At 42.2% G+C, this 14,972-nt stretch overlaps 1 protein-coding gene and 1 long non-coding RNA gene across 3 annotated transcripts in view; one reads left to right on the plus strand and one right to left on the minus strand.

The window, feature by feature from the left end:
* XYLT1 (xylosyltransferase 1) overlaps positions 1-14,972 on the plus strand; it is a 188,912-nt gene that overhangs the window by 165,047 nt on the left and 8,893 nt on the right. Inside the window, exons 9-11 of one of the 2 annotated variants that reach the window (XM_027469334.3) lie at positions 1,185-1,380; positions 7,279-7,612; positions 8,253-8,524. In XM_027469334.3, the coding sequence (XP_027325135.2) occupies positions 1,185-1,380; positions 7,279-7,612; positions 8,253-8,524 (802 nt within the window). Of the gene's footprint in view, positions 1-1,184; positions 1,381-7,278; positions 7,613-8,252; positions 8,525-14,972 lie in introns of those variants that run through there. The other variant, XM_027469332.3, reaches the window with a different exon arrangement.
* Positions 7,735-14,972, minus strand: part of LOC101804509 (uncharacterized) — a 163,608-nt gene continuing 156,370 nt past the window's right edge. Inside the window, exon 11 of the long non-coding RNA XR_011803674.1 lies at positions 7,735-12,362. This is a non-coding gene — a long non-coding RNA (uncharacterized lncRNA). The remainder of the gene's footprint in view (positions 12,363-14,972) is intronic.

The following is a 14,972-nucleotide window of genomic DNA, read 5'->3' on the forward strand; positions in this document are numbered from 1 at the left end:
CTGCCCCGTTTGTACCCCGTCTTGTTATCTGTATTTCTTAGGCTCTAGAGACTTCCTTCTTGGTGTTGCTGGTGTCTGGTAATGGGAAGTCATTCTTGGTTAGCTCTCTTCCTGCTAGTTTCTTGGGCTATAATAACTCGCATAAGGGGTCAGTCTTAGCTGACTTGACTGGGAAGGTTTGATACTGGTTGGTTCTAAATGTGTTAGAAGCACACCTGTTTGACAATTAACATCAGGGCTGTGAGTAGCAAATTACTCGATTTCAGAGCCATGAACATATTTTAAATTGTTTTTTCATCCATATGTGCACACATACATCATCACAATTCTTTCTAAGATTACAGCAGACAATTGACCACAAGTTTTAATTATTTGAATCAATGACTACATGGTCTTTGAAATCCAAACCATAAGAGAAGGCTCCCAAGTATTCCAATTAGAGGTTTTTCCTTTTTGTTTGACCTTTTTTCTCCCGTTTCTTTTTAATTATGAGAAAGTAAAAAAATAAAAATAAAAAAAATGGCAATTTCCATCTCAAATCTTTAAGGAACATGAAGTCCATTCCCTAAAATATGGGGACTGGATCCTAGTGTCCACCACTGCTGTGCAACCCTGCAGAGCGCTGTCCCTGGGGCATGATCTGGAGACCAGATTTATTTGCACAGCACGGTGTGGGGCATCAGCTCGCCCTCGCCCAGCCTCACAGCACCCTCTGCTGTCCCCAGCCTGCTGCTGTCCCATCATCAGGTACCACTGGGGACTAACCCTGGTGAGGGCAGAAAAAAAGAACGCTGATTCAGAGCAATAAATACATTTCATGAACATCATTTATCCTTATAAACAACCTATTAATTTATATCTATGGGTGACACTTTTTACCCACTTTTTTACCCAGTTAATAAGGGAGAGGGGTTTTCTGGCATGTGGAGGTATCTCCTAAGGAGCTTAAAGCTCTGGGTAGCTTCTGAATGAGTTTATATTCTTAGTAACTTCTATGTTTTAGGGTAATCAGAACAGCCTAAGAATATTTGATAATGAGTCATGAACACATTTGAAATCTCTTAATGTACAGTGGTGAATTTTCTAGTTAAAATGAATGCTTCTTAAGCCATTATCTCCAAGTAAGTGGAGATTTCATGTCTCTCATGTGTAACCAATGGGTGTGTGCATGTGCTGTTTTACAGATACTATCCCATGGGCCACCCAGTTTCTGTCCACCTTTACTTCCTTGCTGACCGTTTCCAAGGTTTCCTAATTAAACACCATGCCACCAACCTGGCTGTCAGCAAACTAGAGACTTTGGAAACGTGGGTAATGCCAAAGAAAGTCTTCAAGATCGCAAGTCCACCCAGCGATTTTGGAAGGTTACAGTTCTCAGAGGTGAGTATTCATAGCCACCCAAACGATTGCATGCTAGCTCAGCAGCCTTTGGAAATCATATTTCCATGTAATTTTTAGCTCAGAGTGGCTCTGCAGTGTAATGCACAGCTTCTTTTTTAAAGGCAATACTGTGGTGAACCGTCACTTCTTACGTTACCCTGAATATTCTCATTCATTGCTGACAAACTGAAGGTGTTTACTGTTGTAAAACGGGCTCAGAAACTTAAAAGTTTTGTGATTGTGATTGTTACGACTGCTGTGAAAGGTACGTGGGAGCTGAAAAATGTGATGTTTCTGCAGCTCCAGATGTGAACAGGGATGTGGTAAGCATTCCTCTCAAGAATATGCTGGGGGGAAAAAAAAAAATGTACATAAAGCTAGTGATAGGCAGCAGTGCTACATATGAGTATAATATTGATACTGTAACATGGAAGAGAAAATTATCACAGCAGTGGATGAGATTTCCCACAAATCCTGTTATTTCTTGTAGGGAGTTGTCTCCGCATCTGACGTGCACTGTAAAAAGTGTTCTCTAAAATACATCAGGAAAGTTGACCACTAATAGGACCTGACATCTTTGTTCTGTTTTAAAGATACAACTGTCTGAGCAGTTAATTTCGTGATTTTTCTTGTTAAGCCACAAATTTCAATTAAGGCACAAAATTGATTGAACAAATGCGTTCCAGTCATTATGGCCAAGTCCATAAATTACCGTCTTCTTGGGCAATTAAGAAATGCCTAGGTAGGATTCAGTGTTTTGGTGTGCATGGCAAATCCATGACATTAATGTGCCATTAAAGAGATGGATGGAAGGTGTGTTTCGTTTATCAGTGTGTCTGATGGTAGACTTGCCATTTCATGCAGTGATAAATGATCATACAGGCTTTAATTCTTGTGATTTGTAGGAGTACTTCTGCTGTTTATTTGATACTTTTAATCTCGCCTTCAGCCTGATGCCTGCTCTGAGTCTTTCTTTCGAAAGCAACTGGGCTGGCAGCAGGAAGAGTTTTTTCTAATTGCATGATCAAACCAAATACATTATCTCAGTATATTAGAACTCGAATAAAAGTATTTAGAAAGATTACATCTGACTTTGTTTCAGGTGTAGGGAGGAAGCAATCACGGGATCAGAATTTACTCACTGGCCACTTGCCCGGTTCCCCCTTTTCCCAGGGTATTAGAACCAAACCTTTTTTCCCCAAACGAGCCCTGCAGCAGCCACGAGCCTGGCCCACAGATGACCTGGAGCAGCAGTGCCCAGCATCAGTCTCCCCTGATGAAGCAGCAGCAGCATGTTGGTTGCTTTGCTTGCTGCTGTGCTGTGCTCACAGCTCTGCCGAGCATGGTGTCTTGCAGGGAGGATGCCCAAATCCCACCAGGCTAATGAGCCGGTCCTCATGGCCTCATGGACCACGGCTGGTCTGCAGACAGCCCTGTGTGGTCTGCTGCTGCAGCGACGCTGTGTGAGTGCAAAGCATGGGGAGGATTTAATCACCTCTCAGCTTTTTTCAGGCTGAGGAAATGTTTTCTTCCATTTAAAATCTGTGAAAACAGTTTTGGTGACTGCTTACTTGTTTTCATTATTTTTTCTCGCCTAAACTCATGAATGGTCCCCTCCTTTCATAGATGATTCATATTTTAAAAGCCCAGGAGGTGCAAAGTCAATCATTTAATTTTTTCTTAATTGTTTATTTTACTTTCTCCCTTCCCTTGGCCTGCAGTCATCTCTGCCTCTGAGCCAAATTATTCTCTCAGTTACTCTGGTATAAATCCAGCATTAACCTCTTCAGCTTCAGTATGGCTGGAAAGCCTCTCTGCTGCTGCTGCTAATTAAAATGCCACTTCCTTGTCAAAGTCCAGCAAGTGTAAAGCAAATTTAGCTGTTCGGCTAAGATGAGGGCACCAATGTTTAGCAGGTTAAACACCAGAAAAGAATCTTAGGATTTGAGCTTATTGAGACATGAAACTGCTGTGGTTTTTTTTCAACAAATTTTATCCTATAATCTGGCAGAAATTTAAAATGGAATGGAGGTGTTTGGGCTGGGAGCCTTTTCCCTCTCCCAGCTTACACCAGTGAGACCAACCAGGAAAAGCACAAATACACTGAACGTGCTCCTGGGTGTATTTGTGATGCTGAGACACAACCACAATGGCAGCAGAGATGATAGGGTCTCTCTGGGCAGGAGTCAGCCCTTCCTGCGCTCTGCTCCTTGGCTTTGCTTCTCACATTTACCATCTTGGCCAGGGTTTTTCACCATACGTCCCATAAAGGTCACCTCAAAAAATTAGCTGGCTGGGCTGCCTAACAGGCCACTGGGGTTAATAACTGTTTGAACTGCACAAGGCTTCTGCACTCATTCTTGGGCTGAGAAAATAAAATGACATTACAGGAAATCCAAGAGAGAAGATTTCCAATCATTTTCTCCTTTTCTTTTAGAAGTTCCCACATCTCCTAATGTTGGCTTGCACATAATGCTCACACTATGTATCCTGTTAGTCTGGATCCATGATAACTGCTACATGGAAAACAGAAGATTGATTCGCTGTGGAGCACTAGTCTCAGCTCAGAGTGTATCAGTGGAACACTAAGTTCATTTCTGGGCTTGTTAAGACTTGTGATTCATCACAGAGAATAAAATAAACTAGGTGGCAGGCAATTAGTGTGCATTGTGTGAACCTAATGGTCCTGTTTGTGGTGAGCAATGAGACACAAACCCATAATCAAGGCATAATTTATCTTGGGAAAATTTTATCTTGGTACTGAACAGAGATAGAAACAGGAGTTTTAAGCCAGTGAGCGAGTTCCAGCTTTCCAAGCATACCCCATGCTCAGTGCCTGCTCTTGAAGCCCAAAATAATGGTGATTAAAATAATGATGTGGAAAATGTCGGCTTCTCTGCCACATCCCTTCGTATTTTAACAGTTGTTCATTACTGCTCAATTCCAGCCCGTACTTTGTGCATTCCATTTGAAAGTGAAAGCCTACTTAAAATGTTTTAAGGGGCTATGAAAAATATTATAGGACTGTAGTATCTTTTGGCCTGTAAAATCAGACAATTCAGTACCAGGGACTCGACTGTGTAAAGTTCAAGAGAAGAGGTATAAACCTCTGAATAGTGCGTTAAGTAAAATTCCTTTAAAAATACTGTGCTTCTAAAACCAGCTTGTCCTGCAAGCTGCGCAGCATGAGCAAATAACTGGTAATAAACAGCAGGCCCTGTAAATAGATGGTGAAGCTCCCTGCCTTTCCTTCCTCTAGTGTCCTGTGGCCCTCCGTGAGATGGCAGGGGTGCTCCTGCCACATCCTTCAACTTTTTCTTTTGGGGTTGCAGCTGAACAGACCTGTTTGAAATCAGTAGCAGCCACTGAGGATGTGGACTCCCTGCCCCAGCTCCCTTCTTGGGACTAACACTGCTGTTTGATGCTGGTGAGGATAGATCTGCGTGGAGTTTCTTCTCACAGAAGGCAGGCGTCTCTCTGCTGGTGGAAAATCATTCTCAAAGACGAAGGCTGGCAGTACTTCCTAAAAGTTGTTCTAGCTTGAATTTCTTCAATGTCTCTAGAAAATCTCGAGATAGCAGGAGTTGCATAACATTATTCCCTTTCTCTTGAGGTTTGTTATCAGCCTTGCTTTAGAGGGGCTGCAGTATTCATAGATGAGACACAATCTTCTGCTTAGCTAGGCCTGATGCCATTTATTGCTTTGAACATTACTGGGATTGGTAAGGAGGCCTTTAGCATGTTTAATTCTGGAGGATGAAGTCATCTTTCTGAAAGGTAAGAAATACAGGGTATATTTCAGTAATAAATACTGGGTGCGGCACAAAGAGCTGTTCCTTACAGGGTTTTGTTTTCCCCAAGAGGGTGTGCATTTGTTGCACGTGTTGTGGCTTTATCATCTCCAGGTCTCCTGAGCTCCAGTAGGTGTGATACAGCCACACTCAGTGAGGGTCAGTGGAGTAGGTAATAAGATCTGGTCAGGAAATTTCCTTTCTGAGCTTATTTCCATAAGCTCAGTCAGTCTTGTCAGAAGAGTTTGCACTGACAGCTCCTCACGGCAGTCAATGCTTGGGTCTGATAACTGGGCTATGCTGTCTAGTTGGATTAGCTGGCGTGCTAGGTGAAACACCTCTGAAATACCAGCCATTCTGCCGTGCTGATTGCAGAGTAGCAGAAGGCTCATTTTGTCTCTTACTCTGCAGTGTCATAGTCCTATAGGAGCAATTCATATGATGACAGATGGATTTGGGATGTTAGGTTTTTATTCCGCTGGCCTTGTGGCTTTCTGCTAGTAGTCCTCCTGTAATTTGTCTGCCAACCACAGTGATTGGTCTAAAAGGGACTGGGAACTGGACAGCTTCCCGTGTAGAGATCAGTGGTAGCTGACATCAGGTAAGTGTTATGTTTTCCAGGTCTGGGGGATTTGGGCATTATGTTGGGACCAGTTATTCTCAACAATTAAGGTGAAATCTAGCAGAAAGACCTTTAAAGCAAATCAGCCACAATTGTTTGTCATGCTTCAAGGAAAGCAGAGTCCAGGGTCTCCCCATGCCCCACGGGAGGTGAAGATTAGGGACAAGGGCAGTGCAGCACTGGGGACATCTTTAATATCCTCATATGCTGAAAGAGAGGATCCTGTCTTTCTGTGCCCAGTACTCCAGAGATCACTTAAGAGACTCCAGTGGTTTCTGTGTAGGGAATTAGTCAACTCATAGGTCATCTGTGCTGATTGGAAATTAAGGCCAAAGAACACCCAAAGGGCTATGAGAAATTTTGGTACCAGGCTGCTGAAGACATCGGTATGATTCTCCAAGGAACGACATCGGATGTCTGCTTTCCAAAAGGAGGCAAGGGGTTCTGCTCTTTCCTTTAAATGGGGTCACTCAGATCTTTTTTGATACTGATTACTTTTGATTTGAGGTCACAGGATTGGGACCTCATGGGACAAGGAAGATGATGGGTACTTTGTCCCAAAGCAATAGGCAACCTTCAGTCCTGTGGTCCTCTCTGTTTTCTTTTGAAGAATTTATGGAACTGGTCTGTTAACATTCAACCTCATAAGCACATGCTAGATACAGTGCTAAAATAGTAAAAAAAAAAAATAAAAATCTTTCAGTTGGCCTAAGAAGGCCCATTTACTATGTTTTTGTGCTATCTGTTTACAGATGTGTTTTTGCAGTAGTGTACAAGTGTTTAATGGCAACAGCTTGTAAATTTGTATCATCACATGGGTTATGGGTGAACCATTAAAATTCATATAAAGAACATTGAAATATGAAAGCTGCTAGGAAAAGGAAAGGTCTATTAAATATTTACACTAGATTGTGAATCAGCTGCTTTACTGTTAGTTAGAGAATAAATAAAAAACAACATCACTGTTATGACAGTAAGGAAAGAGTTTTACCAGAAATAACCTCCCGCATCAGGGAGGAAGGGGGTGCAAGGAAGCAGCATCTCATGTATATGTTGTAGCAAAGGACCCGATGTGACTCGTCCTAAGGCAGCAAATGCTCTTCCTTGCTCTTAGCAGTAGCTGGGTAGCTGCCTCTAACGTGTATTATACGTGTTGCTGACCCAGCAGATGAGGGTCATGTGCATTGCTATGCACAGTCTGTGTCCAGTCACTAGGCTTGGTTCTTCATGGACTGCTTCCATGTGAGGAGAGCTGCTGTAACTGGTGACGCCACTCTTACCATGGAAAAACATCTGTATCAATCAGAAGTCGGCAAATGGACAAAAAAAACAAAAAGCCTCAATTTCAAGTTTACCTCACATTTGTATCCCTTGTGAATGTCATTTGAGAAATATGATTTGTGTATCCGGAGAGCCCTCGTGTGACACAAGGGTCTCAGATGCTTGCAGAGATGATGTCAGCAGCAATGTGGTCTCTGATTTCAGATCGGCACTGAGTGGGACGCCAAGGAGAGGCTTTTCCGCAACTTTGGAGGACTCCTTGGGCCAACAGATGAGCCAGTTGGCATGCAGAAATGGGGGAAAGGCCCCAACGTCACCGTTACTGTCATTTGGGTGGATCCAGTCAATGTAATAGCAGCAACGTATGATATTCTTATTGAATCCAGTGCTGAATATACTCACTACAAACCACCTTTGAATCTGCCCCTGCGACCTGGTGTCTGGACAATAAAAATTCTGCACCACTGGGTACAGGTAGCTGAAACCAAATTCCTCGTCACTCCTCTCACCTTCTCAAATCGGCAGCCTATCAAACAAGGTAAGTTTTATTATTTGGTAGAGGAATAATACAGTTATTGTGTCTGTATTCACTGTAAATGCTGTTGGTAAAAATGAAGTAGCACTGCATTGGAAACAGGGAAAATAAGGGAATATTATAAATAGTAAATCAGAAGAATTTATTGCACCAAGACAGGCGAAAGTGTCTGTATCCAGTCTGTAAAGCACAGCCACTTTGAACAAAAAGCTATTTATATCTGTAAAATACGCACAGTTCAAAATGCAGAGAAGTTCAGACTCTCAGTAATCATAAAAGCCATCACTTAGAAATAGGAAGAAAAATGGACCTTTCTCTGAAGATTTGCATTTGCATTTGCTCATAAAGAGTTAAAGATGTTTCAACTGCTATCTTGACAAAGTCTGTGTGTTTAATGATAAACAACTTTAATATACGAAATCCTGGATTAGTCAAAATTACCCTCGGCCGGAGCTACCTGACAGGTTGTCAAGTCCAGGCACTCCATTTTGCAAAGTCCATTTTGCCTGATACCTGCCAAAAACTGCTGTGTACATGCCAAACACTTGTGTTACAGAAATACCTATAAATGCAGCAGTCCTGGTAGGTGCAGTATCAGACCCAGGCTTCATTTTTTTGAAAGAAAATGTTTTCTTCCCTGCAGCAGCAGCACTGAGCCATCCTTGGGCTGCCAGCATATGCAGACCGCCAGCCCCTGCGTCATTTGATTGCCTGGCTCTTCAGCCAGTACCAAGCACCTTGGGCTGTGAGAAGAGAGAACATTTTGTAGCCACACCTGTTTTCTTATTCACTAAGATCAAAACAAGTTTGTTGCTAGGAATATCTTTACCCTTCTGCTTAACATGCTCAAGTGCTTCCATCTGTCTAATATTAATATTCATACCTTTAGACATCTTAAAGTTGCTAGATACATGAATGATCCTATTAAGTTTTCAGAAGGTCTTCTTCCTGACAAGGCAGCAAATAAACTGAGTCAGGCATTTACCTTCCAGCATAACGTGCTGCTTCTGTAATGCAAACACCACCAGACAACTGCTGAGAGCTAATGCAGCCCTTATCTTGCTCAACAGGAGTCTGATTCTACACATTTCTCACCAGAACAGCTAACTTACTGATTTCTTCTTCTAACATTTGGTGGCATCATTTCTTAAGCAGAAACTAAACCACGGACAACCTGCTGCTGTTATTAGGTAATAGACAGTGATACATTTTGAAGGAACACCATGTGTAGGAGAAATAAGTTTTTTAAGTTTGAGGCAACCTACTTCTAAGCACAGCTGTTACTGACTTGTCTCCCGTAAATAATGAATTCCATGTTCCTTGTTAATTTAACAGTTAAGGCATAAATTGAATTGAATATGTGGCACACAGCCAGCAACCTTGCTGCTTTCTGATACAATGGGAGAATGCAGTGGAAAGTTGAGTGTGTCTCAGACTTCAACTGGGAGTCCACACTTAATGGTGTAAAGTGAAAAGTGTCTTTGGTCCAAACTCTTGAGTCTCAGATAATTCCGCCGATACTATGGAGCCACTCCATATTGCCACATATAACAAAGAAAAAGTTGGCACATCGGTTGACCAGGAGAAGATCTGGCTCATATTTGTTGTTAAAGAGCCCTATTCATTCACATGGCAATGAGAATCTGCTGTAGGAATGAAATACAGAGCTTGGGAACAATATTATCTAGGGAAAAACCCTCAGCAGTGATTTGCTACTGGTGTTGGGATGCGTAATCTCCATGTATCTGAGGTATGGAGGTAAAGGAGAAAATGAATTACAGGGCAGATAGTGACACTCCCCTCCTGTTAGAATTATATTTACAATGCAAATTTTTGGGTGTTTTGTTTGTTTGTTTTAAGGCTTTCTGTCTGAGTGACACCATTGTGCTCTGTGCTGGCAATTGTCATTTAGCTTTGATTTCCAGCTTTTGTCAGTTTGTCACCACTTTATTACTTAAATAGATTTTTCTCTGCCAAATAAAGGCATTGTGAGAGTATGACAGAAGAATTAGAACTTCTAAAAGAATAATTTCTGTTACTGTTGTAGACAATGTGAAAGCTGACGAAATCTCCTAAAATGAAGGAATAGTATTATTGTCTTGTCCTAACACTGAAAATAAAACACACATCAGACTTAGCTGGGAGCTGTCAGCAGAAGAGAGGAGTATGCTTTAGTAGGGCTTGGTTTAGCATGTTGTTCTCCCCAACATCTTCTTTCACCCCCAAATAATAATAATAATTAAAAAAAGCTGTATAGCTCTTGTTAGAAAGGTCTCCCTTATAGGTAACTTGTTACTCCGGCAGCTTTTTTCATACTACTTTGCTTTATTTGTTTCACCATGATTAGGCCCAGTCTGCCTCATATACACCAGACATAGAAACTGGAGTCCACGTAGTTACATACATAAAAATCTGTCTGTGTTTTGTGCATAATGTGTCATTCTAAAAAATGTTTGCACAGATCTGACAGCTGCCACTAAACTCTTGCATCTGGAGAGCAAGAGCATGACAACTATCACTGTATTTGCTAAACCACTGCATATCTACACGATTTCAGCACAGAGCACAAGGTAAAGTTGCTCGTAATTTCTCAGCATCATGAAGGGAGCAACTTTCTCCTCTGTTAAGTAAACTGAAACGTGTTCATTCCTGTATCATGACTCTTAAATTTCATGATTACAGTTCGAAAAAAAAAAATTAATTCTGGGACAGCTACCAGCAAAGACACTTCATTTAACAGTTAATAAAAACAGCATATGCAGCTAGTTTACTCATTTTCTATTCCCATTTATTTATTAATTTTGGCCTAGAGTCTGTGCATGCAAGTAAAACCAAGGAGGGAAATCAGGGACATTTTTTTTTCTGTGATATTATGTCCAGATGTGCATAACTGACAGAATGTGAATTGTTTAAAAACAGGGACTCGTTGCCCTTTACAAAAGCTATATCTATAAAAGAGAGATCAGTTCTTATATGGTGTTTTTGAGCACACTTGGAGGTTTGGGATGTCTCCACAGTAAGCGAGTCTCCCAAAGCTATTTCAGTGGGAGGTTTGGAGTCCAATATTATTTATTCTTTCTTGCTCCTCTTTCTCTACCAGGCATCCAAACCTGGGCCTGTTTCTCTGAGTTCTGTCAGGAATCAGTTTTGCCTTTCAGCATATCCTTCTGGCTCAAGAGTGCCTTCAAGTGTTTGCTTGGTTGGGGATAATGGAGAAAGAAGGGAAAAAAGAGGGGGTGGAGCACATGAACTATGTGAATTTGCCAGGTAACTCATTTGGAGAAATCAGGTTCAGCTCCATTTGGTCCACCACTGTCTCCTTCCCCCTACGTCCCTCACAGCCAGATTCTCTTTTCTTCTTCTAACTGGCGATTTCGGGGTTTCTCACTGTATGGCTGAGTGTGTTAAAGCCAAGAACCCCGTGCTCACTGTAAGGACATGGGGGAGCTGCCAAGGACCATCAGGGTGCCCCAGGACTGCATCGTGCCAAGACAGAAAGGGAGTGTAACGTGGAGGAGACAGAACAGGGAGAAGATGACTAGAAGATCAGTAGCAGTGACTATACACTGGAACGGGGCTTTCTCACTGCTTTCAGCAGCATGAGTTGAAGAGCAGTTCAGAGGCTCAATGTCCAGGTCCCCTGCACAGGGACTGGAGAGGCAGAATCAAACAACAGGCATAATCCAGGCTGTTTAGCCAGCAGTTCTCAGACTCACCCGAGCTACCAAGTATTTTTCAGTTCCCATGAAAGCACAGCAAATTCAGTAGAGGCTGGATCTGCATCTCTATCATCCCCCTTTCCCACTCATTGGTGCTGTGCAAAGCCTGTGCAAAGCGCTCTTGCCGGGTGTGATCACACACAGCTCCTAGGAGCACGGAGAGGTGCAGGGAAAAAGCCAAAGCAATTTCATTTTCACATTTGAGTTTATATTCATGGCAAAGTTTCCACGGTGATCTCCCAGCTGGAGTGATGCTAATGAGTTGTCACGCATTTACTGTATAGTACCTGTTTCATTAAACCCAAATAGGTTACTGTGAGCCAGTGGGCAGATTCACTTCTGGGGCAGATAAAGCCCCAAACCTCAAGCCAATACCAAATGCTGGATTGAAAATAAATAATTAAATGAATAAAAACTTCTTCCTTCAAGTAAAGAGGGCAGGGACAGAGAGCATCCGTTTCTTTCTCCTTCAGAGAGACCTTTCATGTTTGGTTCCTACCATGTTCACGTGCCCCTGATGTGGGGCTTCTGCTCCCTGCTGCCCCACCACAGGGCAAGGAGCCCCAAACCCCAGCTCCTGGTCCAGTGCCCTCCAGCTACAGCTTCCTCTTTCAAAGGCTTGACGGCATTAGCAGACATCCTGTGATGCACACACATCTCAAAAGCCTTTTAACCTAATCCATATTTATGGATCATCTTAATTAAGTATATACTGGGAAACCTTTGTTTTGCCGTTGGTTATTTGCAGTGGCTTAATCAATTCTAATTGCATCTATACAGATTATAAAGTGGGTGGCAACTTGTGTCAGAACTGCTGTGATTTCTTTAAATTAACCAGCTGTAACATGACATGTTCTTGATAAATGTAGTAATAGCAGCAGGCAGGCACGTGGCTGCAGACAGTAGACATGCCCTGGAATCGTCATTTCAAGAAAAACCCTGAAGACAAGGATTTGCTTCGAAATTTAGTTCAGATCCAGTTGACAAGGAGTCGATTAGCTTCACAATGAGCAAATGCAGCACTGTCTTGTTTGCTGCAAGAGAAAACAAACCAAATGTCAATAAAAAAATTACCTCTTTGCCAGAGGGTTTCAACACGATTCAAGTAAAGAAATAAAACTGTATGTTCTGTGTTGCTTTAAAAAAAAACAGGTCTAGCACCTTAATGTGTACTAAGGTAATCACATTTTTCATTCCTTGGCCCACTCTCTGTCTAAACTCATTTGCTTTTTCTGCAAAATGAAGAACAAACCCACACAAAAATGCTGAAATCTCAGCCTGTGCAGCTGACTACAGGCTGTGTGTTCAGTCCAAAGAAGTTATACTAAGTAAAGTTGGTTGAGAAATGAAATGCCCTCCCAGAGTGAAGTGCAAACAAAAATGGGGGACAAAATTACCTTATTTTTTAAAACTGTAATTTAAAGTCTGTAGAGTATGTTTTTCACTGGTATGTCCTCTACCTCAAAGGACTATATGGATGTCTTTGTTATCAAAAAAAAAAAAATCTGGCTTAATGTCTGCAATCCAGTTAATTTTGATTTCGTTGCTGTAACTGTAGAGTTTTCAGTGCATAAAGAAACATCTCATAGTGGTAAGCCTTACAGCTGTTAGTCTTTTTTCATGAGCAAGGACTGACGCTTCAGTGCTTTAAAAACATGCCCGGTAGCTCCAGCCTCCCTTTGTGCAGTATTTCAGGGCATCTCCCCTGTCCCAGCCCAGCAGGTTATAGTCATGATTCTCTCTCTTTTTTTTTTTTTTTTAATCTTTAATACAAAGAGGAATCGCCCGCATCTCCCATAGCTTGGATGAGCAGCATGGGCAGTAAACAAGGATGAGAATTTATTACTTTCTCCTGCAAATTCTTCAACAGAGACTTAGAGGGTTCTGAGTTGAATCCTCAGAATTTCCTGTTGATGCATAGCTCTGTGCTCTGACTGCCGTTAAGCAGCTCCTCTGTAGGACGTGCAGACACCTAACTTTGGGTATTCGCTCTGCTGTGGGGACAGGCAGTCCCCTTCCAGTATTGAGTCAGGGTTTTGTAATTTCTTTCACATCAGGGAAGGACATGGTCTCTGTGTGCAGTGATGGCCCGTAACACACTGAAAAGCACTGTGGTTTGTCCTTTCTAATACTATCCCCAGCTGTATTTCCTTCTCTTATCTGCTGATAATATTTGTTTGTTGTTTTTCAAAAACCTTTCCCTTCATTTCCATGATGCACTTTTGCCGTTGTCTCTGCGGGCACGTCCTTGCAGCACGGCTGGTTCTGGAGCAGAGCACAGTGGTCACTTGGTGGGGCAGCGCAAAGCAGCAGTGTGCTGGGGGAGAAGTCTGGCATGTCTGACAGATACAGCAACAGAGACACGGAGACATTCACGTGTGTTGAAGATGCTGAGGTTATCACCCTTAGTTCTGCAAGAGCAGCCCCCTGATCTTATGCAGCAGGGGCCATAGAGAAAAGATCATCTGCTGCATTGCCAGCACTGAGTCCTACAGCTTCTGTAGGTTTCAGTCCTGATAATCCACAAAGTCCTGAAGCCGAGCAAGTTCCGTTTCATCCCAGTATTTGTCTGGAAAAACATCTCTCTTGTTCCAGGCAGAAAACACATGCACAACAGCCTTTAATTCAACAAGCTCTCTGAATTGCTGATTTCAATCAGATGATCCTGCTAGTAACGCCAACTCTTATTTGTTTGGGGATTTTTACTTATAATGTTCCTATTTAATTAATTTGTTGACAAACAGTCTTCCATATTTAATTACTTCCAAAGGAGGAAATTTAATCATGTGTACTTGCTCTGTTTCTTAAACTGCAATGCTCTGGCAGAGCACACTTCTGACACATGTACATGGAACAAACTCCTTTTGACTAGCAGTTATTCTGGATAAATAATTAAAAAAAAAAAACAAAAACAAAAAACATTTAAAACAAAACTAAAAAAGGTGGGTTTGATGAATGCAGGAACAGTTAAGCAGTGTGTAATGGTGATGGGAATCTGCCGAACTAATTTAATTGGGGATTTGAAGTAACGGACTGGTGCAGTATTTAACATTAAAAACTTTGCAAATGTAACAGCAAAGCTCCAATTAAATGTCCCTTTTCCCTCTAAATAAATGTACTGATTTATTGCCAGTGCCTGGGATACTGTCCTCTGCGTGGAAGAAAGGGCTCAGTGTCAGGCTGCAGTGCAAGCAGCAAGGACATGTGGAAGGAATTGTAGACATGAATATGTAATTCCTGGCCTCTAAACGATATCTGAACCCAGTGGCTTTCCTAGCCTGGAGCGCCCTGAATGGGCCCTTTTTGTGTTTTAGACAGCGTGTGTGTTGGCAGAGCTAAACATATCCTCTGTGCTGCCGGGAGCAAAGATGGTAAAGAGCTCAGCTGAGAACAGAAAGAAATGGTTGAAAATTTACTCCCTAGAGGCACTGAGTGAATATTTTTAGAGGGTCACATTCTGGTTTTATGAGTAGCACCGTAACCTACTCTCAGACCTTGAGAAGTCAGCGTGCCTTAGATGAGGGTGGTCAGACCCGCAGCATCCAGTTCTCTGAAGGTGTTATCACAGTCTGTCAGTGAGTTCTGCTGCAATGTTACAGATTTGGGATGACAATGTGCTGCATTTTGCTGAGGTAGAAGAGTTA

Source organism: Anas platyrhynchos, chromosome 15, assembly GCF_047663525.1.
Source record: "Anas platyrhynchos isolate ZD024472 breed Pekin duck chromosome 15, IASCAAS_PekinDuck_T2T, whole genome shotgun sequence".
NCBI classification, from domain to species: Eukaryota; Metazoa; Chordata; class Aves; order Anseriformes; family Anatidae; genus Anas; species Anas platyrhynchos.